The 25,152-nt window shown below is 37.8% G+C and overlaps 5 protein-coding genes across 5 annotated transcripts; 3 read left to right on the plus strand and 2 right to left on the minus strand.

The window, feature by feature from the left end:
* The first annotated feature begins 1,971 nt into the window (after nt 1-1,971).
* On the plus strand, nt 1,972-2,885 carry LOC119984510 (AT-hook motif nuclear-localized protein 23-like). Its single transcript, XM_038828497.1, has one exon. It carries the CDS (start codon nt 2,021-2,023, stop codon nt 2,717-2,719), a length of 699 nt encoding a protein of 232 aa, XP_038684425.1. The 5' UTR covers nt 1,972-2,020; the 3' UTR covers nt 2,720-2,885.
* Nucleotides 2,886-4,367: 1,482 nt separating this feature from the next.
* On the minus strand, nt 4,368-8,786 carry LOC119983960 (ent-kaurenoic acid oxidase 2-like). The gene is made up of 8 exons (XM_038827702.1): nt 7,964-8,786; nt 6,375-6,852; nt 6,011-6,277; nt 5,756-5,845; nt 5,580-5,658; nt 5,197-5,303; nt 4,953-5,074; nt 4,368-4,551 (listed from the first exon to the last, which is right to left on the minus strand). Exons 1-8 carry the CDS (start codon nt 8,185-8,187, stop codon nt 4,455-4,457), a joined length of 1,464 nt encoding a protein of 487 aa, XP_038683630.1. The 5' UTR covers nt 8,188-8,786; the 3' UTR covers nt 4,368-4,454.
* A 7,469-nt stretch (nt 8,787-16,255) lies between these two features.
* LOC119984773 (E3 ubiquitin-protein ligase ATL4-like) lies at nt 16,256-17,729 on the plus strand. The gene has a single exon (XM_038828881.1). It carries the CDS (start codon nt 16,286-16,288, stop codon nt 17,279-17,281), a length of 996 nt encoding a protein of 331 aa, XP_038684809.1. The 5' UTR covers nt 16,256-16,285; the 3' UTR covers nt 17,282-17,729.
* Nucleotides 17,730-18,491: 762 nt separating this feature from the next.
* LOC119983760 lies at nt 18,492-22,134 on the minus strand. Its single transcript, XM_038827487.1, has 5 exons — nt 21,794-22,134; nt 20,856-21,617; nt 20,643-20,792; nt 19,619-20,565; nt 18,492-19,533 (listed from the first exon to the last, which is right to left on the minus strand). Exons 2-5 carry the CDS (start codon nt 21,523-21,525, stop codon nt 18,883-18,885), a joined length of 2,418 nt encoding a protein of 805 aa, XP_038683415.1. The 5' UTR covers nt 21,526-21,617; nt 21,794-22,134; the 3' UTR covers nt 18,492-18,882.
* Nucleotides 22,135-22,423: 289 nt separating this feature from the next.
* LOC119984740 (10 kDa chaperonin 1, chloroplastic-like) lies at nt 22,424-25,013 on the plus strand. Its single transcript, XM_038828827.1, has 7 exons — nt 22,424-22,802; nt 22,865-22,923; nt 23,150-23,200; nt 23,610-23,675; nt 23,764-23,814; nt 23,958-23,987; nt 24,732-25,013. Exons 1-7 carry the CDS (start codon nt 22,718-22,720, stop codon nt 24,798-24,800), a joined length of 411 nt encoding a protein of 136 aa, XP_038684755.1. The 5' UTR covers nt 22,424-22,717; the 3' UTR covers nt 24,801-25,013.
* Nucleotides 25,014-25,152: the final 139 nt, after the last annotated feature.

Raw genomic sequence — 25,152 nt, forward strand, 5'->3', positions numbered from 1 at the left:
TTCCTTTGTATTCAACCAAACACACTGATATTTTTCTTTTCACAACAAAAAATAACTTCACTTTTTTGGTTCTAAGTTGGCACTTATATATAAGCTGGAATCAGGCCTGCTATTAATGTGGGTATTTCCATCTCGAGAGTAGGATTCACGGCTCAAATTAAAGCTATGATCCTACTCTCGGCTCAAATTAAAGTTATGAAACAAGCTGTGGGCAAATTAAAATTGGAATTGGCTCAATTCACAGAATTAGAAGCCTTTGCGCAATTCACTCATGATCTCGATAAAGTTACATAGAATCAATTGGCAAGAGATCAACGATTATGCAATTCACTCAAACAATCTCAATATGCTCCTCTCGCGGTGACACATGGGTTGGGCCCAGAATAGCCCAATTATGACCATATAGGATGTGAACTTTTATAATAGTAAAAAATCTTCTCTAGCTAGCAGACTCAGCCCATTTCGCTGTCCCTTGAGTAACTCTATCATCATTTTTGTAAAGAAATAAAACAAATAATGAAAACCTTAGACTTGCTTTGGCAGTTTGGCATATATGACACGATCACACGAAGGTTGGGTCGCAGCCTTTAGCCTTTTCCATACCTTTTAATTATAATAATTAAGTCCATAGAACCTTCTAGATCAATCCTTTTAAAGTTTTTATCCTATCCTATCTCAACAAATTAAAAATGTAACCTCATTAAAAAAAAAAAAAAAAGTGTTATGATTGGTTTATAATGAATGCATGTTCTTGTCTTTTAGATAATTAAGTGGTCACTCTCTCTATCTGTCAATGACTAGTAAATTAATCAGAAAAAATTATAAATGATTAGGCAATTACAAGGCATGTTCTGTATATAAATAGTAGGTTATGTAAATAATTTTTACACACATATGTAGCTATATTATATTTTAGCTAGCTTATTATACAATATTATAATTATGATAATATAATTAGCAAGTTCTTTATAGTAGTGGGGAGAGAGTTTATTGGGTTTTTTCTTCTTTCTTTATTTTTTATTTTTTATTTTTACTTTTGAGTAAGTTATATTGCCCATTGGGTAGGAACATCTCACGTGGTCTCTCTCTTCTCCCAAAAACCCTAAAAAATATGTAATATTTATGCATTACCAATGCTTGTCCTGGCCATTCTTTTCATGCTCCTTGAATTTCTTGATTGTTGAAGAGTTTCATTCACAATGTCTAGGAATATAATAATTACATAAATATCGAACATTTAATTTAGTATGTATATGTAATGGTGGTGGAGGCTTTTTTTAACCGGGAGGTCTCAGCCAAATGTTCACTTTGTGACCCCTGGGTTAATTTAAAATCCGAGTCTAATTATCACAACCCACACCACGACGACAAGCGTTTAGATTTGGTCGAGCTCCATAAGTGGTTGTAAGAGGCTCATGGAACTATGGAAGTATTTCAAGTAATTTCGACTCCCCGACTTTAGGCACATTCAATCCTCAAGTCTAGAGAGGTAATCTACCAGACTATCGAGACTATTGCCCAATTGTTTATAGTGGTGGAGGTTGCCCTTGACTAATTAAGACATTCATTTTTGTTTTAACTACTAGTGTGTGGCAATGACAAGTTGACAACTTTACTATGGATGAGAATATTTAACTAGTTTTAAATTAATTAAACTTGATTAAAGGAACATTTTTAATATATATTATCTTTAATCAATCAATACTATAAAGTATAAACTATAATTGTTATAAAAATAACATTTATTTATAATAAATTAATCCCCACTCTCTTTCTCATATCTTTTCCTCGAACTTCACTCCATTCCCTTTGTCTTTTATTCTTTTTTTTTATTTTATTTTTCACTATGTGGCTTTCACTTCATTTCTTTAAAAAAAAATTAATATTTAAATTCACATTACCAAAGTCCAATTAATTAATTAAAAATTTGTGCTTTAAATTAATGATTTAATGGCTGGCATTCATCAAAGCTTCTTCTGCTTTGTTAGTTTTGTTTTGGGTATTTCTTGATGTTGTATTTATGGCAACTTCCACTACCCATTTTATGCACCAATTTCACTCTCAAAACGAAGACGAAACCACCGAAAACCACAATGGAGATGTAGTGGCTCGGCGTCCACGGGGTCGGCCTCCCGGATCCAAGAACAAGCCGAAGCCGCCAGTCATAATAACTCGCGAAAGCGCCAACACGCTATGCGCTCACATCCTCGAAGTAGGCGGCGGGAGCGACGTGTTCGAGTCGGTTGCCATGTATGCAAGAAAGCGACAGCGCGGGATCTGTATAATGAGCGGGAGTGGTATAGTAACTAACGTGAGTCTGCGCCAGCCAGCAGCGGCTGGAGCCGTTGTCACGCTTCACGGAAGGTTCGAGATACTTTCTTTGTCCGGGTCGTTCTTGCCGCCGCCAGCGCCTCCAGGGGCGACGAGTTTGACTATTTTTTTGGCTGGAGGTCAAGGGCAGGTGGTCGGAGGGAACGTGGTAGGCGAGTTGGTTGCTGCTGGGCCGGTTATGATGATAGCGGCTTCGTTCACTAACATGGCTTACGAGAGGCTGCCATTGGATGAGGAGGAGGAGAAGGCGACGACGGGAGCTAATAGTAGTGGGGCTAATCCGCCGCCGCCGTCGCTTCCCTTCTTTAGTTTACCTAATGGTGTTCAACTTCCGCCAGCTGCGGGTGACGGCTGGGGTGGAAGCCCGGCTGCGCGTTCGGGTTATTGACTAGTCTATATATAATGTTGTAAGATCAAAAGGTCAGTTATAAATATCTAATCTTTGTAGTTTCTAAAAATTAGTTAATTCGGTTAGTGTTTTGTTATTGTTAATGTTGTTGTTTTAGTGTTTCTTCCCACTTCTGTTTTTGTATATTATGTTATGGATTCCTCCATCATGTTATCTTAATTAATCATGGATTATCGTTTAAAAAAGTACTAATTGATTATGGAAAATGGTAGCTTTTTTAAGTTGGTTCCCTTGCACGAAAGGAATTTTTATAATTACAATTAGAGGACTAAGCATTTCTTTATAAAGAAGCAAGTCATATTTTATTTGTGATTAGATATGGGTTTAAATTCGGCCATCAACATACAAATAAGTTTTTCTCATGGTGATAAGGTATGTTTAGTCAAAACGCAACGAGCGACCATAATGATATTGCTCATAATAGGAATCGTATTCAGAAACTTCTGAGTGCAATCTATATAGCCTCATAAAAATTTATCGCTAGACTATCACTCAAGTGGTTAGTTAGAGCTAGATTATAATACAAGCATTTGAATTTTCATCACTAAACACCTAAGGAACATTTGGTTGACTAGGCTAATGTCCATATCGTTGGGCTTACCTTTATCTCCAAGTTGGGTTTAAGAGTAAAGCATCAAATTGGGTTTGGCTGGAAAATTTTTTGGGCCTAAAATTGTAGCCAAGACCGGCCCATAGTTACTTATTTTAAAACCAGCAAAAAGAAGGCCTTGGGCCGGGCTTTAGGGCCTACTGGCCCATAATCAGGCACTACATCAACTGAATGCAATAGATTCTAGTTTTGAGTCGTATTCGCCATTAGATAGGAATCTCCCTCCTCTCACAAATTCAGATCCTTTTTGACTTGAGTTCTCTGATCATCACTATCACAACCCCAACGGAGGGTGCCTGCAGTGGAATAGTCTGCAGTTTAAATCAATGCCGTCCAATCTGTTTAATAAAGTACAAAAACAAACTGGGTCCCACAATGATAAACACAATCAACCCTCTTGCATGACCGCTGCAGTGACTTCTATTGTAGGTCTTTAACTGAGACGGACCCCCAACTGTTTTTCTCGTATTTTGATTTTTTTTTTCTCACTTTTGCCTTCACACTTGCATTGGAAATATAATGCAGACGTCTTGGAAAAAACCATTAAAACAATCCTCCTAAAAAAAAAACAACAGTTGTTTTAGATGATGGGAATTGGCAAAATGTAGTTTTAATTTCTTACTCTCTAAAAATATCAGCCACCCACTTTTTTGGCACCCAAATATATGCAGTTTCTGTGTCTGACAATCATGGAACCTAATTCTGTGTCACAACATTGCAATAGCAGCATAAGCAGCGAGGCCGACAATATAAATCTCAGTAGTTTCAATCACAGACGTCCCGTCAATTTATCAATAAAGGGTCTACACACTTTTTTGAATTTAGTAAACACGTTAGACGTCTATGATTAACGCTACGGACAATGCACAAAATTCTACTGAAGGAGCCCTTAACCCTCATAAACAGATACTCAACTACCAATATTTGCATCCACAACATGCACTTCTAGTGAGCAGCGTGGAATGAAACTTTCTTTCTGTAACAAGTTAAAACTGTTAAGCCTTTAAAATGATCGGATAATAAAAATTTGTAAGCTTAAAGGCATTATCAGGAAGATAATATATGTATTCATTTGTCCTTGAAACAAGAATTACATGTTCTCTCTTATGATGAACATCTCTTGATCCTCGCCAAGCAGTTGTCTACTGGCCTTGTATGAGGTAAGTACCTTACGCGGCTATTGGGATTGAGCCTTTCTAGCCTGTGAACAACAGAAACAACATGAAATAACCAAACAAAAAAAAATGGCCAGCTGCCTGCAAATTTCTACGGCCTGCACCAATATATTATCCCCCATTTTTTCCTAATGCACAATGTTCTTGCATAACATTCTTCTTTCAACCACTAGATTCTATTCTGAAATGTCCGATATGATTCATCCTCACTGTCATATTTCTACTTTTCAAAAGGAGCTTTTCATGCTTCATAATTTGGTTTCCTTATTCTTTTATGGTATCGGAGCCATCAGTTTAAGCTTTTGGAGGAGTTGATAGTTTAACATATTCCTCGGACAATCTAAATCAGGATGGCCTATAAATGCTCTTGGCAAATAAAAGCTTCAGTAAGTAATGTAGGTGAAGAAGATGTTGCAGGATAACTTACTGATAGTTAAGCAGAAAATGATGTAGAAAAACAGATATTTCAAGCAGGGCAAGGTCGTTTCCAGGGCACAATCTGCTTCCTGCTCCAAATGGAAGGAAACTTCCTGCTTTGGGCGTAAAACCCTACAACCGAGATCACAACAAGGGTAAATGGTATCAGAAAACGTGTCACATATCCATTTATGCCAAGGAATACATGAGAAGTGTGTTCATGCTGTAAATAAATGCAACTGCAGTTAACTTACCTCCCATCTTGAAGGATTGAATTCCTTTGGATTCGGATAAAGTTCAGGATCCAAGTGGACACCCCTAAACCAAACCAGAACTCTCCATCCCTGAGGAATAATATAACCTGATACAAAATCCGTTTTTCATTCCGTAAATGAAAAGATGCAAATATGGATGCCACAACGAATCAACAACTGTTCATCTATGAGCTATTAGACATCTAACAAATATTATTGGACTGCAAACATTGCCGGTTAAGCGAAGATCTCAAGCTTAAAGAGCAATGAATCCTCACATGAAGCAAGACATAATTGCATGCTGCTTTTCACGCGCGAGAACAAAAGATCAAAACATTGGCGAACCTAAGAGTTACAGGAAAAAATTCAGAAGATGAACTAACCATTTATATTGACATCTTTTTTGGCCCGCCGGAAAGCCGTAAGAGAGAATGTTAGAACACGAAATGTCTCATCAATCACCTGCAGAGTTTACAATCAGTTAAGAAAACAGATCAAGAATTGTGTTACGAATGCCAAACCGTAAAAAGCAGCTAAAGATGCATTGCAGGTTTTGTACCTTTGAAAGGTAATTCATCTCGCGAAACTCCTTAAGCGTCATTCCCTTCTGTGTTGGTGGCCTCCTCTTGACAATCTCCTCTTGCTCTGCCTGGATTGTAATCAATTGCAACGGAGAATAGGATCTCAAAAAAGATACTTAAGCACAGAAGTGAAACAACACTAACAGAGCTAGAGCTTGCTAATTGCAATCTAATTGATTTTGGACAGTATTAGAACAAGGATTACACAACAGCCATATCATAAGTATTGGTACCTTCGCTTTTTGGAAGAATTCAGGATGTGCCTGAAGGAAAACTGTACCCCACATCATGGTATGGCCGGAAGATTCATGGCCTGCATTCAGATACATCAACAGGACATCGATGATCTCCTCGTCAGCCAATTTCCTGCCATTTTCATCTTCAACATCCAGTAGAGCATCCAACATGTCTTTCTTCTTTGTTGAACTAACATTGCCTTTCCTACGATATTTTCGATCATCCACTATGGATTGCAGTATAGCCACGAGCCTTTTCCGGGCCTAAGGTAAATATCCATTTCAAATCAAGATCAAAACCACAAAAAACTATATTGATCACCATGATGAACTTAGTCATGAAACAATCAAGAAACTTTACCTTGAGAGCATGATAGTAAGCGAAACCCGGAAGATTGATTGCCATGGCTCTAATTCCATAATTAAGAGTCGTGTATTCCTTCTCCAAATCCTCCATTACGGCCTCACTCTCAGAGCTAAGAAAGATATACATTATAATCCTAAAAGTAAGCTTCCTAAGTTCAGATAAGAACTCAACTTCTCCCATATTGGACCATTTGTTCAAGGCAGATACTGTCATTTTCTCTATGTACTGCAGGTAGACAGTCAATGCCTCCTGGCCATTGACTGGGGCAGCCGTCAAGCGGCGAAGACGCTTGTGTTCTTCATCAGGAATGGAAATAAATGACTTCTTTCCAATGAGTTCAATTGTGCTAATAGGCCAACCAGTTTTGAATGAGTCATCATCCGTTAATACTCTCTTGCAGGCCTCAGGAGTTGTAACAATTATGCTTGGATTCCCAAACATGAAAGCCTTGTAGATTCCAGTACGTCCATATCTGCATCATCGATTAGTTTATTATCGTTTAAACATAGAGACAAACGTATCATTAGACATTTGAGGTATAATTAGGATCATGACTGCGCCGGAGAGACCATTAATCAGCATCAAAACTTAAACTTAATGACCAAGAGCTCCCTATTTTAAACTAATGATGCTCTGAAAGAAGACTCCCAGAATGTTTTCGAAACCTCTTGAAGTCTCCAGAAGACAACCTTGAAATAAAGAGAGAGTGACTAGAAAACAAATGCAAATCTTGATTCCTAGTAGTTGAAGCTTTTCAATATTGAAACTTTGGCATATATCACCAAAGCATAACTGACAAACACAAACCAACAACCCCAAAGGCCAAACATACCTCACAAGAAGCAGAAAGGTATAAAAGACATTCCACCAATTAGATTTAGAAATAAAAACTTGGTTTAGTTAATAGTGAATTTAGTAGGAAATGCCTAATCTTTGACTGGCACACCATCTTCTATACCTTTTCTTCTAGCATAAACAAATAGACTTCTAATACAAACAATCAGATGGATAATACTAAACAAAGTCAAATATTAAAAGCAAACATTAGTCATCTTAATTGTTAAGTATCAACTAATGGAGTTAACCAAACCTCTTAATCCGAAGCAGCGACAGGTCACGGTTGTGGACCCCAATCTATTAGACAGGGACCATGGTTGTGAAGACTCTTTGCATACTACCTACTACAGAGAGTATGTCAATCACTTTCCTGAGTAATGTTTTTTTGTCACTTTAGTTGGTCATTTATACTAATCCATGTCAACAGAACTCTAATTGAAAATAAGAAACAACATACAAAACATTTGGTACCAACACGGAATCGATACTACCAAGAAGAAGCCAATTTGTGACTGTAAAGTGGACAGCCAAAATGACAAAAGAAAAAAAAAAAAAAGGACAGTTGCTGCTCCTCTCTTCAGAGAATCACCATGAGAGAAACTAACAAAGAACTCATAAACAGTACTCATCAACACTTCATCCATGATTCAATAAAGTTTGCTAACTTATTAAAATTAAAATTAAAAAGAAAAAAAGTTGTTGTATATAGGTATATCTATGTGTGATTCCAGAGAGGAAGAAATTACCTGGTAATAAAGCTTTGCATAAAAGATTCAGGGTCAGAGGACTTAAAAGCTCTGAGGAAGGACCACATATTGCCAATGAAAGGCCAACCCAGATCACCAGGAGGAAGACAATACTGCTTTTCACCCAGTGGAGCTTCATACAACCACCAGTTTATCCTCTTGAGAACCCATTTCAGAGTCACAAAAGCAACAAAGATGCATATAAGCACAGACCCTAACTCCATAATCCGATAATATTGAAGGGAACCCACCAAGCCTTCTCTCTCAGAGGACCCAATACAATTCCGGCACAGCAAGTAAAGTTTTCCAATAAAAAGAAAGCGTTTGGAGCTCAGAGAGTCCCCTATTGGACCCCTTTGTATGGCCTGCTATTTATATGACCAAGCATGGGAAGGGACAGAGAAAGGGGGTGTTTGATAACGTTCTTCTGGAAACTAAAATTGAATAAAAACAAAGGAGAAAAGAAGAAATGCTTTTAGGGTACAACCATGTGATGGTTACTGATAATGATGAAAACAGAAGTGCCGGCCCATATTTGTCTCGTCCAAAAACAATAATAAAGTCGAAGTTCTTCATTAGACCTCCATCTTCATCACCTATCATGTCCCTGCTTGCATATTTTTACTTCACCTGCTCCACTTAGCCAGCCACTTGGACTCTTCTATTTGGCTGTAACGAATCTTACAAATCTCACAGATTCTTACCTTTTCAATCCTGAAATCCCGAAAAACTCTGATAATACTCCATATCTGGAAATCCCAACCCTACCCAAGTCGGCATCTTTTAGTTAATTTAGTGTCATGAAGGAGTTTTAAATGGTCTAATTCCTAACGAACCATACACAAAATTTTCTCTGTGTTTATATAATAGGCATAATTTACAAATTATTAGGTAGTTGACTGAATTTATCCACTACACATCTAAAGGATCGTTTTCATTATGATGGAACCGGTTTTAATTTAAGACGAATGACGGTAAAGTTGGGAATTCAAACAAGTTGTGAGTATTTTCTTGAGTTTTCCTAGTTATTGAGCCTTTCCATTTTCGTGGTGAGGTTAAGAGCATTTACGTCCATTTAATTATTCGAAGGGCATGTTGAACTGAGTGATTCCTCAAGCCAAAAAAAAAATTGTATGAAATTTGGGTGGGAGTATTTCTCTTTTGTGGTGAGACACTCTAAAAAATCTTATTGACATCCTATAATTGATCTCATGCTTGATGAAAAGGTAGAAAATTTGTTCCCTTACTTAGTGGATTGCACGGGGCATATAAAAGTCCAACTATATTTCAAAGTTCAGCAATTATCATCGTGGATGAAAAAAACAAACGATCCAAATATCAGCTACTGAGAGGGTTAATGCAGCGGTAAATCTTCGTGAATTCTACAAGAATAAAGGAAGAGGGTAGCCCTTCGTGACTCGTGGACACTTAAACTCTCAAAGTCAATTTCAAACCCAGAAAATTCTCATAATCTTAGTAATTGTAAATTGTCATGAATACCTTAAGGTTGACCTTAGCCTCCTTTATATAAGGGGTCGACTAGTGATTAAGATGAAACCTTTTCTTGACTATTTGATATTATCGTTCATGAGATGTCCTGATAGGATCAAATGCCTTGCCACCTATCATGCTAACTTGGTATGAGTTATTTTTCTCATCCGCAATCATCATCTCCTGTGTTTCTTTATCATCATGACGCAGCACTTGATATAAATAAAGATGAAGGTCAGAAGGTGAAAAAATATTAAAATGAATGATGTGAACACCATACTCTCCCCCTCTTTATTCATTGTTTGGCAGGACAAATATTATAAAGCTAAAACACTATGAGACTATGATTGTGCCACTGCCGTTTGTACAAAGCAAGCCAAGCTTTAATACTAAAAGAACCAGACAGAGAGTATGTGCGTGTGTGTGTGTCTCATTATGATTATAGTAGCTTTAACTTCATTAATATCGACAAAATGTAGCAGAACCACCTTTGAATGTTGTGTCAACACATCTATCTATTTTAAAATTTCCATCAACATAGTTTTTTTTGTTGCCGCAGGCTGCTGTAATAGAGGGTTTTTTAAATATTCAGTTTGACGAATTCAATTATATATTTTTTTTTATTCAAAATAAAAATAAAACAACATAAGAAATAATAATAATTCTAAATTGTAGGGTATAAACTCAAAACATTCTATATTTCAATAGCGACGAATTTTATTTTTGTTTTAAATAATTCGTTGGACCAAATACTTTTTTAGTGCTTTTTTATTTGGGTTTCTTCTTTGGCCTCTATCCAATGCGTGGACTGTTTACACATATTCCTCTTGTGTACATCAGCAATGCTGAATCTAAATTCAATTTGTTCAAATTATTTTCTAGTTTATTTCTTATTATGTGTCGGACTTTTTGCGTATTGGTATGAAATTTGATATTTATTCTATCGCTTATTGTTTACATGTCAGTTAGATTTTTTTTTTCGTAATAATTCAATTCAAATCTCTATATAAAGGACACATGTATAGGTAAAAAGGATAGCAGTTCACTAGTGAACGGGTTAATAACATGTTCAGTTTCTCCACCGTCAGATTAAAAAATTTATATCTCACGGTTATAACTTTGTTTAATAAAAAATTCATTCTTATCTCAATTATTATCTTCAATTTCATGACTTATCTCTGACTTATCTCTAACTTCTCTCTCTTCTGTTGTATTCTCTCTCTAACAATTAGATCTTGACCTTGTATCTAGAGAAGAAAGAATAATCTTGTATCTAGAGAAGAAAGAATAATAAGCTGTTGAATCAAAGATTTCTTTGCTTATTTTACATAGATCTTGACTAATAATACAAGGGAGTCTTCTTAAATTAAAGAAAGAACTCGTTGAGACATGATTCATTGTTAGGAAAACCTATTATTCCCTCTCTCTTTCATGCGTTTTGTTTTGTTAGGGGGTGTTGAGGAGAAATCGATAAAAACTCTTCAACATCTCTATGTTTGATTTTGGAGAGAGAGTACAACCAGAAGATAGAAACCTAAAAATACTCAAAATCAAAAAGCTTCAGTGATATTTGTGTTTGATTTTGGAAAGAGAGTACAACCAGAAGAGAGAAACCGAGAAACCTAAAAATACTCAGGATAAGTGTTGTGTTTGATTTAGAGAGAAAGTGTACAAATAGGTGGTCTTAGGGGGAACCGTCAGATCTAGAGAGAAACATCTGACGGTTCACAAATTGAACATGTTATTAACCTGTCAACTAGTGAATTGGTTCCCCCCTCAATCCCTTCTTGTAAGTTGAATATAAAGAATTCAATAGATCCGTTTGGGAGTGTGTTGTATTTTGACTTACTGAGTGAGGTGAGTTAAAAAAATGGTGACAATGAAGTGAATTGAGCTAGCAACCCAAACGATCACCACCCTTCTCCGTCATGTCGTCTGGCCATCGATCAAGGCATGTAAGAGAAAATCACAAAATGGAGAGGCTTCCTTTTGATTTCTCTTGATAGTAGGACCACTTGTTCAACAAAGAACAAACGTAGGCCCCACAATTTTCCCTAAGAGCAATCATAATGGTGGTTTTTTGTTAGGGCATGTGTAATGTATGAGGATTTGTGTTTTGTTGATGTGACTGAAAATGGAAATAAGATGGGTACAATGATATAAATTTGTCGGCTTGATTTTTGTGTTTTGTGTAATAGAGATAGGACTCACCAAGAAAAATGTGTGTGCATCATATGTATATATATACACAGTATGCGCACACACATATATATAGCATATGTGTGTGTATATATATAAAAATTCTCCTACGTGAACTAAAAGTGTGAACTTCAAATCCAATAATGATTGTAATAAAACAAAACAAAAGTGGAGACCATAAATTTTCGTCCCACTTCACACGTTGAACTATTTTTGATAAGGACAATGCTAGAGATTCCCAAAATATGACCCCAAAAGTCCCTCAAATCTATGTGGCATTAAAATAGCCATAGATTAAAAACACATTTGTAGAGCCCACTTCACATCCAACACTCCACATTAAATGGGGTCTTTTGGGGATCACTTTTGAGGGTCTCAAGTATTAGGTGTTCGCGATCGGTTTCAGTCTGTTTTTTGGGGTTTTTTTGACATGAAAATAACTGATTAAACGATCGGTTTTTTCGGTTTTTGTCGGTTCGGTTTTTAGTAGAGAAATGTGTAACTTTGTATTATAAAAAACCGACCAATCATTTCGGTTTGGGTCGGTTTCGATTTTGGAGGTTTTTTTTTAACAGCCCTAGTATTGATAGTTGAGACTTGGGTGGGCCCCAATTAAAAGTGGGCAAATAATTAAGCATTGAAACATCCATTCTTGAAAAATTGACCCATCAATTTTGGGACAATAAAACAGTTCCAGTGGAACCCAATTTTTTGTTTGACCCAGGAGGAGGACATTCAATTACACTTTTGTGCCAACAAAACTAGGTCAATTGTGAGTGCTCAAGTAAACAACAAAACAGAACAACTTGAAGGTGACTCGGCACGGGCCCCACCAAACTTCCTCAACAAATATGCCATAGGACCTACCTGACTCATTGATCAAGCAGGCTCAACTTGCAAGGGTCCTTGTCTCACGGGCCCACAACAGCTGCCCGTGTGCCTTGGTCACCATTTAGAGGTACACGTGTGTCCTCGTCAGGTCATCCAGCGCCAAACCGTATTTTCCACCTGGTCTGCATCCGAACTGGACCTGGGCTTCAAACTCTGAGCCCAACCTTTACATGGTCCGCCCTCGAGGTGGGCTGGCGATCACTCTGAGGGGGGACCTGGCGCGCAGTACAACATTATCCACCTGTTCTGCTTAAACTTGACTGTTGGTGTCACCTTCTTCATCATCAGTCAGGGAACGCGTTCCCTTAGATAACTCTGCAAGTTCTCAATTCTAGTTTTTTGAAAAGACCCAAACTCCTCACTCATGGTGGTCTTCCATTTCACATAATTTTTTATCATTCGTTGTCTCTCTGGACTCTGAATGAAGATGGCTCATCACCATCTATAATCAACGCATAGGTTATCATATTCTCTAATCCATAGAGCACAGATGCATTTACTATCCTTTTGGGTCTACCAACTTCTAAAGACTACTGCTAGGGTGATCTATGTTGCTGCTGCAGTTGTTGCCCTCTTCAGATTTCTTCAAGAAAAACTCATCGTCACCCTTGCTCGATGACTCTGCAGGACTATCCAGCTCCACCTCAATTAAATCATCCATGTTCGTCCCACCTCCAATAGGACTCGTCTGCTTCCTGTGCTTGTTCATAACAGACTCCTCGAAGATCACATCTCTATTTGTCACAAACTTACCCTAATCTATATACCACAATCTATAACGCCATCTGCAAGAAGATTGCATTCTTTGACCTGGATCAATCTTAATCTCTCTGACATGGTAATAAGCAGGACATCCAAAGATCCTCAGTAAATTGTAATTTGCAGGCTCGCCTTACCACATCTCTATCAGAGTCTTGTAATCTAATGTTATGGATGGTAATATGTTAAGTAGGTAACACACTATATTTATTGCCCAAGCCCAGAATTCTCTATCAAATCATGCATTTGATAACATCTTGCCCTTTCCAATAAAGTCATGTTCATTCGTTCTGCTGCTCTATTTTATTGTGGTGTATGTCTAACTGTGAATTGCCTAACAATCTCAAGTTTTTCATAAAACCCCTCGAACGGACCACTGTTGTACTCACCCCATTTTCAATTTTCAACTGCTTAACTATCTTTCAAGTCTGTTTCTCAAGCAATGCTTTCTTTTCTTATACTTTTAATATCTCATATTTGATTTTCATCGAGAAGGTCCACACATGCCTAGAGCTAGTAATCATCTAGGGATAAGTATGGATTTAGCCCCTATACTTTGGATTTTGGATCAAAAAAGCCCCTGAACTTTTTTTTGGATCAAACAAGCCCTTACACTTTGGATTTCAGATTCCGTTAGCCCTTATAATCAATTCCCGTTAAATGTTGCTGACATGGCAAAAAAAATAATATAATTTATATTTTAAAAAAAATTAAAATGATGTGTAATATACTAATATGTGAAAGATAATGACATGGCAATAGAAAACCCATGGTCAAAAATCTCAAGTTGCTCAACCTTTTGTTCTACTACTCATCTCCAAAGGCAGAGCAAATCAATCTCCGCTGGCTCCTCCATTTTGAAAACCCTTTGTTTTCTACCAATCTGCAAAATCAATCTCCACCCTCCTACACTGCTTGCAACGATTTGGGGATTTGATGGCAGGATTTTATTTGGGTTTCAATTTCTCACCAAACCCTAGATCTACATCATCTTGGAGATCCAGGTTCACATGATTTTTTAAAGCATAAGTTCTTGATTTTTGTGATAAACCACGGTTGTCTACAGCAAAAATTGAAAGAAGGTGGGACTCTTCAACAACAATTCAAAGAGGGTTGCCGGAGATGGAGCTTAGCTTGGGGCTATTAGAGGCCTCTAGTAGTGTGATGTTCTTACTTGCTTGACTTGGGGCTTGGCTTCTTGGCTCTAAATCAATTGAAGCAAGAAGATAGAAGGTGGGACTCTTAGCTTCCTGGCCCTAAATCAATTGAATCTGAGGATTGCAGGAAATGGAGCTTTGCCCAGAGAAGACGATGCTCATTTTTTAGATTTTTTTAATTATTCATTATTTGATTATTTTAAATCAGAAATTAAAAATCACATGTGTCCCCATTTCATTGGTCAATGCCACATTTATGCCATGTCAATAATTATTATAAAATAAAATAAATACATGATATACATATAACGGCCACGTCAGCATTTTTTAACAGATCTTTGACAGAAGGGCTAACATGTTCTATTTTGGTAAGTATGAGGGCTTATTTGATTCAAAAAAAAGTTCAAGGGCTTATTTGATCCAAAATGTAAAGTACAAGGGCTAAATCCATACTTATCCCAATCATCTATGAAAGAAAACGAATTCCATTGCATGTACTTATAGTAGTATACTATGTGAATAGCTGCTTGTGTAAGTGTAAATACCAAGTCTAGGTATTCTTTGACTTGCTATAAATGTTGAGACTTGAAAGTACATAAGGCATTTACGGAAAGCTCAAAAGCCAACAAGAGTATATATAAAATTGATTAGTAGTTCTCATCGACATGCCAAGAGTGCTGAGGAAGCAAAGTTAGAAAGAAAAACGGAAGGAGACAACAAAGAGGAAAATTAATAGTTAGTTCAGTTTTTCTAACATAGAGAAATAGAAATGTTTCCTTTTATTTTTCTAGCTAATCATAGTTGTTTGTATGTAAAATAAAATATTTTCTATTTTTATTTTTCTAAGAATAAAGGACAACCTCAAAAATACGTTTGATTGTTGATTTTAAAAAATACAAAAATCAATTGAAAACAACTTGAAAAAAAAAACTAAAAAAATGAAAAATACGGTAGATAGAGAAAACAAAAAAAAAAAAACCAACCCAACCCTAAATGTTTTTTTTTTAGTTTTTATTGTCATCTACAAAATAGCAGGTCAAAATATATAGATATATAATGAAGAAAATATGTCATGAGTATGGACTATACGCAAGGGGTTCACCTAACTAACTTGATAAACATTCCCAAGCATATCCTGCCTTCAAAGATAAAAACACAAGAATTAGCTGAACTAATCTCTCACTATTAGATGGAAAACAGTTTGCTCTGCCACTTTCCAGGAAAAAAAAATTAGGTGAGAAAATCTAAAAGATAACAAAAATATATCTATCCATAAAGTAGGAAAAGATGGCTTGTGGACATGGTAGGAAAAGAAAGCCCACAATTGAAGCCCAAAAAACATACTCATATAGCAACAAAAAAGCTAGTTAATGATCGATGTTCTACTTTATTAATAACCTCTGAAACTATTTCAGGTCATGTAAAGGCATATATATACATATACATATATTACTAATTGATTTCCAGTTGACTATATAAAGAGGTATTGCTTGAAGCTGCATGCCAAGAGTGTGTAGGAAGTAACCTATATATATATATATATATATACACACACACATACCACCATTTACTACCTTAATTTTAAATGAAGGTACTAGGTAATGACACGGTCGTGTTTATATTTTATTTGGACATCAATATTTTTATTTATATTTTTAAGACTCTTACCATCCATCACGTGCCTGTCACGTTCTACAGTCTATTCGCATTTATATCCTTCAACGGCGCCAATAACCATATCTCCTCTCTCTCTCTCTCACGGACGCTCTCTCTAGGCTTCACGATGTCAACACCACCACCAACGCCGCAACTTCCGCCTCCTGCTATGTTGAATGCTCTTGCTACATCCGCCACTTACAGCGGCGAAAACGGCGGAGGTCACTCACAGTCGTGGATACAGAGTTTGAAGCCGAGCATCCTGATCATAATTCTAATTCTCTCTATAACCGTTCTTGTCTCAGTCTCTCTCTGCTTTTTCCTCCGCCATCTCAACCGCCGATGCATCCGTCACCTCACGACCACCGCCTCCAGCTCGTCGTCTTCTAACCGTCGCATTTCGCCAGAGATATCGCCGACGTTTGCGATCATCGACTCTCTCCCGCTGTTCACTTTCTCCTCAATCACTCGTCGCTGCTCCTCTACAGTTACCGCGGCCGCTGCCTCAGGCGGTGGAGACTGTGCTGTTTGCTTGTCCAAGTTTGAGCCGCACGATCAGCTCCGTCTTCTCCCTCTATGCTGCCACGTGTTCCACGCTGAATGCATCGACACGTGGCTCCGATCAAACGAGATAAACCATACTTGTCCGCTCTGTCGATCTCCAATTCAAGTTTCCGAGGCGGATGTCATGAAATCAATGCTAGCCTCAACCACCAGAAACGGTGGCGATGATGGAGGAGGAGGCAGTTTCCGTCTGGAGATCGGCTCAATCAGCCGTCGTCAAATACCAACACTAGACTCAATCGAGTCTGCTAGGTCATTCTCCATTGGATCATTCGACTACATTGTGGATGGAGAATCGGAAATCACAGTAAACCAAATGCACCATGGAAGCATTTCAAATAAGGAAGAAACTGTAACTCCTCGAAACACGGCCGATCCGGAGCCAACTCTTGTCTCAGAAGAAGTAGCCTCCGGGAGGAGCTGGATTGATAGACTCTCAAATTCTCTTTCCTCTCGTACACTATCATTTAGAAGTTCGGGACGATTCTTCACCGGAAGCAACCACCACAGCGAGATTTCTGGTACCATGGGGTGGGACATGGAGGCCGATCGTGCAGGGGAAGAAATCAGTGAACTTTTCCGTTGGTTCTCCGGGGTATGATCTGCCAATTCAAGAAAGTTTCAGGGGCAAATTAGTAATTCAGTTTCGCCGCATCAATGCCTTTCTTCGTGCCACAACCCAACATACAAAAAATTACAACTATAAATATTCAGCAAATGGAGTGGAAACGGTTGAGATTTTTTTTGGTCATTCTGATCAACGGCTGAGATGTGGAAATTGCGGAGGAGTTCTACGATCCATTGATCATGTTAGCTACTCTCCACTGTCCAGTACTATGGTAGGTGATGGCAGAGGACACATCATTTATGATGAATCACCGACCAATTAATTGAAGAATTTTCACATCCTCTAGGATAATGTGAGTATTGACCAAACCTTTTTTCTTTTTTTGTGTATTTCTCACAAATTGGTAACACAAGGCTACATTTTGTGATGCATGTTTATTTCTCCAAATTGATTCCTATTTTGAGTTACACAATGCTATAAAATGGGGGCCCCGTGGAAAAATCGTTGTAGTTTCCCTGCAATTTTAACCATAAATGTTCCTTCTGTATACTCGTATAGGGTTCACATAGTTTTATGAATTTGATACACAAATCGGCCACTGCAATGATTTCCACTGAAGGGAAGGGATTCTCATCGGATAAAAGGGTAGAATTGAGGGAAAACAAGGCAAGGAATACTAGATAAAGCAATTGATTTTGGTAATCATATGTGTCTGCTCTCTTTTGCTTTGGCAAGATGTTCTTCGCTTGCTCAAGAAGGGAATAGGCAACATCAAGCACAGGGGTGAGGGGACTAAGGCTAGGTCAATTGGCTTCTTCTTTTTCAATTAAGGGCAGAAGGCTCATTTATTTTTGTACTGTTCTGGAATCAGGGTCTTTTTTCCTTCTTGTTATCTTTGTCATGTATGACATTGGAAAGCCTTGGACCTATTTTCAAAGGTGAAGACATGACAAAACACATTAGCTAGGCCTAGGCTCTTGTTAAAAGCAATCAGTGTCTTTATGTGTTCTAGACTTTCTTTGCGGATTTGTTTGCTGGGGCTTTTATTTGTACTATACTTGCATGCTTAGTATGCCTCTTTTCTTTGTAATGGACAAAAACCAGGGTTGAGCCATAATTCTTGCATGCTTTGCCCACAATATTTGTAAGTCTCCTTGAGCTCAAGCTCAAGCAACTCACTAATACATTTAAAATCAAGTATGAATTCCAAGTAATTAATGGCTCATCATGTACACAAAAAAGACTCCCACTGTAATCTCACTTTTCTTAACGGAATGGTAATGTGTAACCTACAGGTATTTCAAGCTTAGACAAAACAATCAAACTTGTTCATTGCAGTGGCTAAAAAATGGGCCTTGATGACAAAGTCCAGTAAAATCTATCTACTAACGGGCTCATAGCCCATGGCCTTACATGCAGATAACCAGCCCAACACGACCCACCTGTGGACTGCCCAAAGTCCTTTCTCAGAGACATGCCCAAGGCTCACCTAAGGTATGACAACTGTACACTGACAAAACAAAACATATACTGTACATCAAAACATCTGAACTATGTTTAAACATATACATCTAAACATCTAAACAAAACATAGTTCATTGACCTTGTGCGCGCCAGGCAGATACAACTCCTTATCATTCTTTCCTTTTTCTTGTAGCTTTTGCGCCTGGTTTAGAAGTTACTGTATTTTTGTCTTCAATTTTCTTACTTGGCTGGTAGTGCCTTATAATTTCTTCCAACTTACGAATTTCTTCGTCTGGTCGCCACAAGTAGTCTTTCCCCTCTTTGTATTCCTTCAAGAGTTCCAGCCTCCGATAGGCGCCACCAACTCCTCCAGCTATTCTCATTTTCATCAAATGTTTTTTCTCAGCCTTTAACTTCTCCGCGTCATTCTTTGCCTGTTGAATAACCAAGTCTGTCTTCAATTCACTGACTTGCTTTAGGGCGGCCTCCCACTTTTCTTGATAAGACTTGCAGTCTTCCTCCACCTTCTGAAGCGTCATCTTTGCTTCTTTTAACTCTGAAGCGCCAAACTCCAATCTTTTCTTTAGAGATTCAACCTCTCCCATTGCAATACCAAGTCTGCCTTCCGAGTCTTTCAGTAGCCCTCTTATTGCTTCCAGAGTATCCTTAACGTTATTTGCAGCACAAGTCTTGGCTTCTTGAGCTTCAAGCTTGGCCTTTGCAACCTCTTTCTCTAAAAACTTGATTCGGGCTTCGTTCTTCTCCTTCTCAACTTCAGCCTTAGCAGTATCATCACCTGCTTTCAATAACCCTTGTAAACCCTGCGCAATAAAATCCAATGTTAGTCAACAAGATTTTAAAAAGTTCATAAACATTATACTTGCTTAAAATAAAATGTCCACATACCGCAAAAATATGAGCTGTAGCATAATCAAGTGTAGCATGCGGATCCAACCTTCCAAGCTTCTCCGCATCCTCTGGAAATAATAGCCCTCTGATGCTATCTGGAGGCATCACAGGAGTGGTGGTCACAGAGAATGATTCTGAGATTGATATAACTATTCTCCTTTCTCCATTCGCCACATACTGCTGAGATGAACCTTCTTTATTAACATCAGCTCCCTGTTGACTTGGAACCCTTACTTCTTGAGTAGGAATTGGGGTTGGGCAAGCCCTCTTTACAGTTGCATATGTTGAAGTATCTTCAGCATTCATGACATCATCTTCAAAATCATCTCCAGTGATATCAATCTGTGATCGATGACGTTTCAAAGAACTTTCATCATCAGCGCCACTAGTACCAGCATTCCTGACTTCATCATCAAAATCATCTCCAGTAATATCAATCTGTGCTCGATGACGTTTCAAAGAACTTTCATCATCAGTGCCAGCATCTCGACTCTCTTTAACAGGTTGATCCCCACAACCCCTTGGCATTCGAGGATAGTCACCTTTCTTGATCTGGCCTGGCTTCTTACCGCCAGTCGGCAAAGGCAATTTCCCTTTGCCTTGAACAGTAACTTCTGATTTTTCTTTTTTCTTTTCTTCTTCAATCTTTTTCTTGTCTTGCTCGACTTGAGCTCTATCCGTCCTCTTCTTCTCTTCAACTTCTTTTTCCTCTCGAGCTTCTTTTTCTTTCAGTCGCCGCTCTTCATTGAATCGCTGGTGACTAGACTTCACAGCCTTTGTCTTGGAACGACTTTCTTTCTGTTTCACCATCTCGAACAGACTATCAACTGATTCAAACTCTCCTTCTAAATTAAACGTCTTGTCTGAAATACACGACTGTCTCACCATCTCAAACAGACTATCAACTGATTCAAACTCTCCTTCTAAATCAAACATCTTGTCTCCTGAAATACACGACAAAGGATAAAGTTAAGTACGTAATCAATCTTCAAACTACATAAACTTGCCCAGTTATACGTACCTGTGTACTTCCACAAACTTGTATCCTGCAAATTGTGTCGAGTCAAAATGTGTTTGCACGATCTTTTGAACGAGTCAATTTCGTAGAATTCTTTCACTCGCCTATCAACTTCGGGATCCTTCTTCCTCCCCTTTTGGGCATTTCCAGACACTGCAAATAAAAATGTATAAGTTTCAAGTAAAACTTGAACAAAAAGTAAGTACAAACACTTACTATCTGCCAGTCGCCATGCAGATTCAATGCCTTCTTCACTTCCGAATACTAAGGCTCCTCTTGCAAAGAAGTATTCTTTCTTCCAACCAATACCATGGTCATTTGATGTCAACTCAGTGATCAAATTGCTTTTTCCACGCCTACACACCAATGTATATCTGCCAGGGTCACCCATCTTCACAGAATATGCTTCCAGAAGGTCCCTTAAACTGAATTCCTTATTTTCTTTCTCTCTCAAACATTGAATCCCTATAATAATCCTTAAGCCATTGGGCATCCATTGACTTGGAGCAATACTGTAAAATCTACAAACTTCAGCTAGTAAAGAGGGTACTGGGTACCTAATACCTACTTTGAACATAATTTCATAAAAAACTGACCACCCAGGAACTTCATGGTCCGCCCTTTCATCATTTGAAGGAGGCCTAATCTCCACTGATTCTGGAATCCGGTATAGCCTCCGCAGACGGCCCATATCATCTTCGGTCAATTTTGATTTCGGATTGATCTTTGCCGGCAATATTCTTCCCGGAACCATGACTACCGTTGAACTTTTCTCAGAACCAGTGCCTCCTTCTTCAGAAGTCTCCACTGGAGTACTCGAATCAGACCTCCCACTATCAGACTGAGCCTCGCTCTCACTCCCAGAAACTGCACTTGGATCTACCATTTTCTAAACTAGAAAAAGTAAGAAAAGCAAAACCCAGAAATCACCTCTACAAAGCGCGAATATCTTCTATGGGCAAGAACCGAATTCTATTTCTGAAACGGCAGTGCAAAGAACTTCAGAAGTCTTATAATTCATGAATCGACCTTTTAACACTACAATGTATCCAAATATCATAACAAAAACCCAATTTCTAGGAAACACATGCACTGAACAGATTCCTAAATTAGGGAAAAAAAACAAAAAAGGAAGAAGAAAAGTAGCAGATTACCATGATGTTTGGAGCAGACAACAGCAGATAAGAGTAGATGAAAGAGGAAAACCCATTTACAAGCTACAAAGCTTCTTCTTCAGCACGATCACCAACGCTTCCAAACTTTTCCTAAAACCCTAAACCCAAAATGGGTTCCCTTTGAGAAAAAATCAGGGAAAGCAAAAGCTCAAAACTTTTCTCTTACCCAGAAATTGAAGGGAATTTTTCATTCATAACCGAAATTAAAATCTTGTTGGGTCCATTAGCTCCTAATTTTTAAAATAAAACAGAAAAATATACTTTGCATTGGGATTTAGAATGATAGACACACATATGCTTAAACTCAGCGACTGCCAAGTAAGATGTGTACAAATTGAATCTTGCTATTAAAAGTTGTTTCATGGATTTATATGATAGAAATCTACAACACGTTGCATTAACAAATTGTCATATATCATGTAACCTACAGACCAATGGGTTGAACTTGGGCCCATTTGGGCTTTATTTGTAATTGGGTCAAACATTCTGTAACCGTATTAGCTTACAGTTAGGGTTCAGGCCCATCACTTGTGTCCAAGAACAAACAAGAACATTCTGCAAATGAGACGTGTCTTTATAGAAGGTTTTAGTTTTACTCCCCACGTTGCCCTTAGCTAGTGAAGGAAAAAAATTGGTTTCAAATCAGTAACTGGATTAGATTCCGAATATATTTAATTGATTATATTAGAATTGATTTGGACAAGGATTAAGGTCCGAATGAATAAATCAATAAAATTTATGTGTTTGTACTAAGACTGATTTTAAAACAGGTTTTAAACTGTTAAAAATTTGTGCTTCAGCTCAGATTTAATTGGGTTTGATTCGGGTTTAAGAAAGAGTTTTGCCACCCCTACTTAAAACATAACCCTCTCTGCCTCTGTGTTTGCTCAATCTCTGTTATCCATGGCGTCTACTTTTGTGACATTCCCAAAGCCCTTCGCTGTTAGCAGAACCAGTGCTCCATTTCCCTCTCAACAGAGACTTCTCGGTTTGTGAAATTCTCGCCCTTCATTGCTATTTTTGTGTGTTTTTTTTGTTCTTTTTTTTAAGGATTTCGGAGAAGTTCGTTGAGAATCAATGCTGTAGCTCAGAAATGGGAACCGGCGAAGGTATCTGTCAATATCTCTTTGAATTTTTCCTTCTTTTGCTTAATGTATGGTTCGTTATTTATTATCGCGTTTGAAGTTTCATTTTCTGGGATGCTTTCTTCTTCCTTTTTCAATTGCTGGAAAGTAATGAAAACAGTAACAAGAGATTGTGCATAAAATATTTTGTAATGTATTGGGTTATTTGATCAATTTTTATATTGAAAATAGTGAACTATTGGGGTTGCAGGTTGTTCCACAGGCTGCTAGTGTTCTTATCCGTCTTGAGGAGCTACCCGAGGTATGCCACTTCTTTCTTTTCTGTTTTTCTCCCCTTTTGATTTTTAATCAAATGCAAAGCCTTTTCCATCCATTTGGCTGAGGAGGGTAGACAATGTAAACTATATTTGTCAATTTAAGTGAAAGATGCCCATCTTTCTTTGAAAAATTGCTAATTGTTGTAAGTTAAAATCTTCCCCAAGAGAACTTAAATCAGGCCTCTGTTTAGTCGTTGCATTTCGATGGTGAATAGTTTGTAAATGGTTTTTGATGATTGCAATAAGCTTTTAGTTGGTTATGGTGGAATTTTTAGGTTTATTTATTTAATTGTTTTTTTCAACCTTGGGTTGGTTAATGTTTTTTTTATGTGTAATAAGAAAATTGTCTATCTTGTGAGCTTTCATGCTGATGGTAGCTGGTTTTTGCTGTAGAAATCTGCTGGTGGTGTATTGTTGCCCAAATCTGCTGTCAAGTTTGAGCGGTATCTGATGGGGGAGGTGGGTGGAGCTCTGAAAAATAAAATATATTTCATTATTTTATATAGCTGCGACTGAAGTTATTTGAGACCCTTAAATTTTGTTTTAGATACTCTCAGTTGGTGCCGAGGCTGGGCAAAGTGTGGAAGCTGGAAAGAAGGTGAGCGAGTTTGACAATTTTATTTGATAAAAGATTGCAGCATATATAAACTATGGTTTCTGTGCTTCCTGGGATTTCTATTATTTCAGCAATTTCTATAGTTTCTCAAACCCATTGATAACAAGTATCTACTTCTTTTGCAGGTTCTTTTTTCAGACATAAATGCATATGAGGTAAGTGAAATGCCTGGTTGGAGAAATTTTCATGACCCATTTAGATAACTGAAGTTCTATGTTCAGTGGAAATGCATCCAATCCTCTTTATGTCTTCCCTTCCCCGGCAGCACCACTTCCGCTTCTCGATGATGGATAATGAACTACTCTGTGCAGAGTATTACAAACTACTTTCTTTGTTTATTAATTTTTTTTCCTGACAAGTTTGAGCGTCTCAAGTTTGATAATTGCCTCTTTAAAGATGTGGGCTTGCTCTTAGCTGTTGTTTGCGGTCTTGTAGATAATGTGATAGCAATGTACTGTATGTGGCATATGTTAACCATCCAGTATGTCTTGAGCCAAAGGGCATCTCTGACCTCTCTATGTCATGTCCGAGTATGCCATTGTCGTTGACTCGTCATGTCATTGCTTAGCGTCTGCAATTGCTTATGAATGTAGAGGGCTTGACTATTCACCCTTTCATCCCCATTGCTTTATTACTTGACTTCTGAAATCTACCTAATATTTCAGCGCAGAGTTATTTCATTCTGGATTTGCATAATTGAATCAATTTTATTTCTTATTGGACTGATTATGTGTGTTAAGCTCATATCTCTGTTGGTGGCTTAGACAGTAGTGAATATTAGGGGTTGGCTTGGCCAGGCTGTTTACATTATGAGTATACTTTATATAGATAATTAGTGTCATATACATTGTTATTTTTTATAGAAACTTCTCTTATGTTGAATTCTGGAATTGTGGAAGGCTGATTTGGGAACAGATTCTCGGCACTGCTTTTGCAAGGCTAGTGACTTATTGGCTGTGGTCGAGTAAAGAACTCGGCATCTCCACAAAATTTCTGGAGTTCACCTTCCATTGATCAAGATGTTTGTTTCTGCACATCCATGAGAGTTACTCTATTGTAGGACCTTTAACCTACTTGGCTCTTTTATAGTTCTTGTTATATGGGAATAATACCCTTCTTATGGTCACTGATAATGATTCTTTTGCATTGACAGCTGATATCTGTATCTATTATTTTTTTGCTTCAATACCCTGCTGCAATTTTTTTTTTCCTTTACTTAGAAAATGGAATAACAGCTTTGAAGCTTTCTAGTAGGGGAACAACTGAACTAGTTTCAACAGGTTATAATTTTCAACAGGTGTGAATGTGCACCTTTCAACT

Source organism: Tripterygium wilfordii, chromosome 18 (genome assembly GCF_013401445.1).
Source record: "Tripterygium wilfordii isolate XIE 37 chromosome 18, ASM1340144v1, whole genome shotgun sequence".
Lineage (NCBI taxonomy): Eukaryota > Viridiplantae > Streptophyta > Magnoliopsida > Celastrales > Celastraceae > Tripterygium > Tripterygium wilfordii.

Coding starts and splice junctions, on each gene's coding strand:
- LOC119984773 (XM_038828881.1), top strand. CDS start 16,286: ATGTTGAATGCTCTTGCTACATCCGCCACTTACAGCGGCGAAAACGGC.
- LOC119984510 (XM_038828497.1), top strand. CDS start 2,021: ATGGCAACTTCCACTACCCATTTTATGCACCAATTTCACTCTCAAAAC.
- LOC119984740 (XM_038828827.1), top strand. CDS start 22,718: ATGGCGTCTACTTTTGTGACATTCCCAAAGCCCTTCGCTGTTAGCAGA. Junction 22,803..22,864: donor CTCTCAACAGAGACTTCTCG/GTTTGTGAAATT, acceptor CTTTTTTTTAAG/GATTTCGGAGAAGTTCGTTG. Junction 23,988..24,731: donor CAGACATAAATGCATATGAG/GTAAGTGAAATG, acceptor GAATTGTGGAAG/GCTGATTTGGGAACAGATTC.
- LOC119983760 (XM_038827487.1), bottom strand. CDS start 21,525: ATGGTAGATCCAAGTGCAGTTTCTGGGAGTGAGAGCGAGGCTCAGTCT. Junction 20,566..20,642: donor AAGTTTGTGGAAGTACACAG/GTACGTATAACT, acceptor CGTGTATTTCAG/GAGACAAGATGTTTGATTTA. Junction 19,534..19,618: donor CTACAGCTCATATTTTTGCG/GTATGTGGACAT, acceptor TTTATTGCGCAG/GGTTTACAAGGGTTATTGAA.
- LOC119983960 (XM_038827702.1), bottom strand. CDS start 8,187: ATGGAGTTAGGGTCTGTGCTTATATGCATCTTTGTTGCTTTTGTGACT. Junction 6,853..7,963: donor ATGCAAAGCTTTATTACCAG/GTAATTTCTTCC, acceptor TCGATGATGCAG/ATATGGACGTACTGGAATCT. Junction 5,659..5,755: donor AGATGAATTACCTTTCAAAG/GTACAAAACCTG, acceptor TAAACTCTGCAG/GTGATTGATGAGACATTTCG.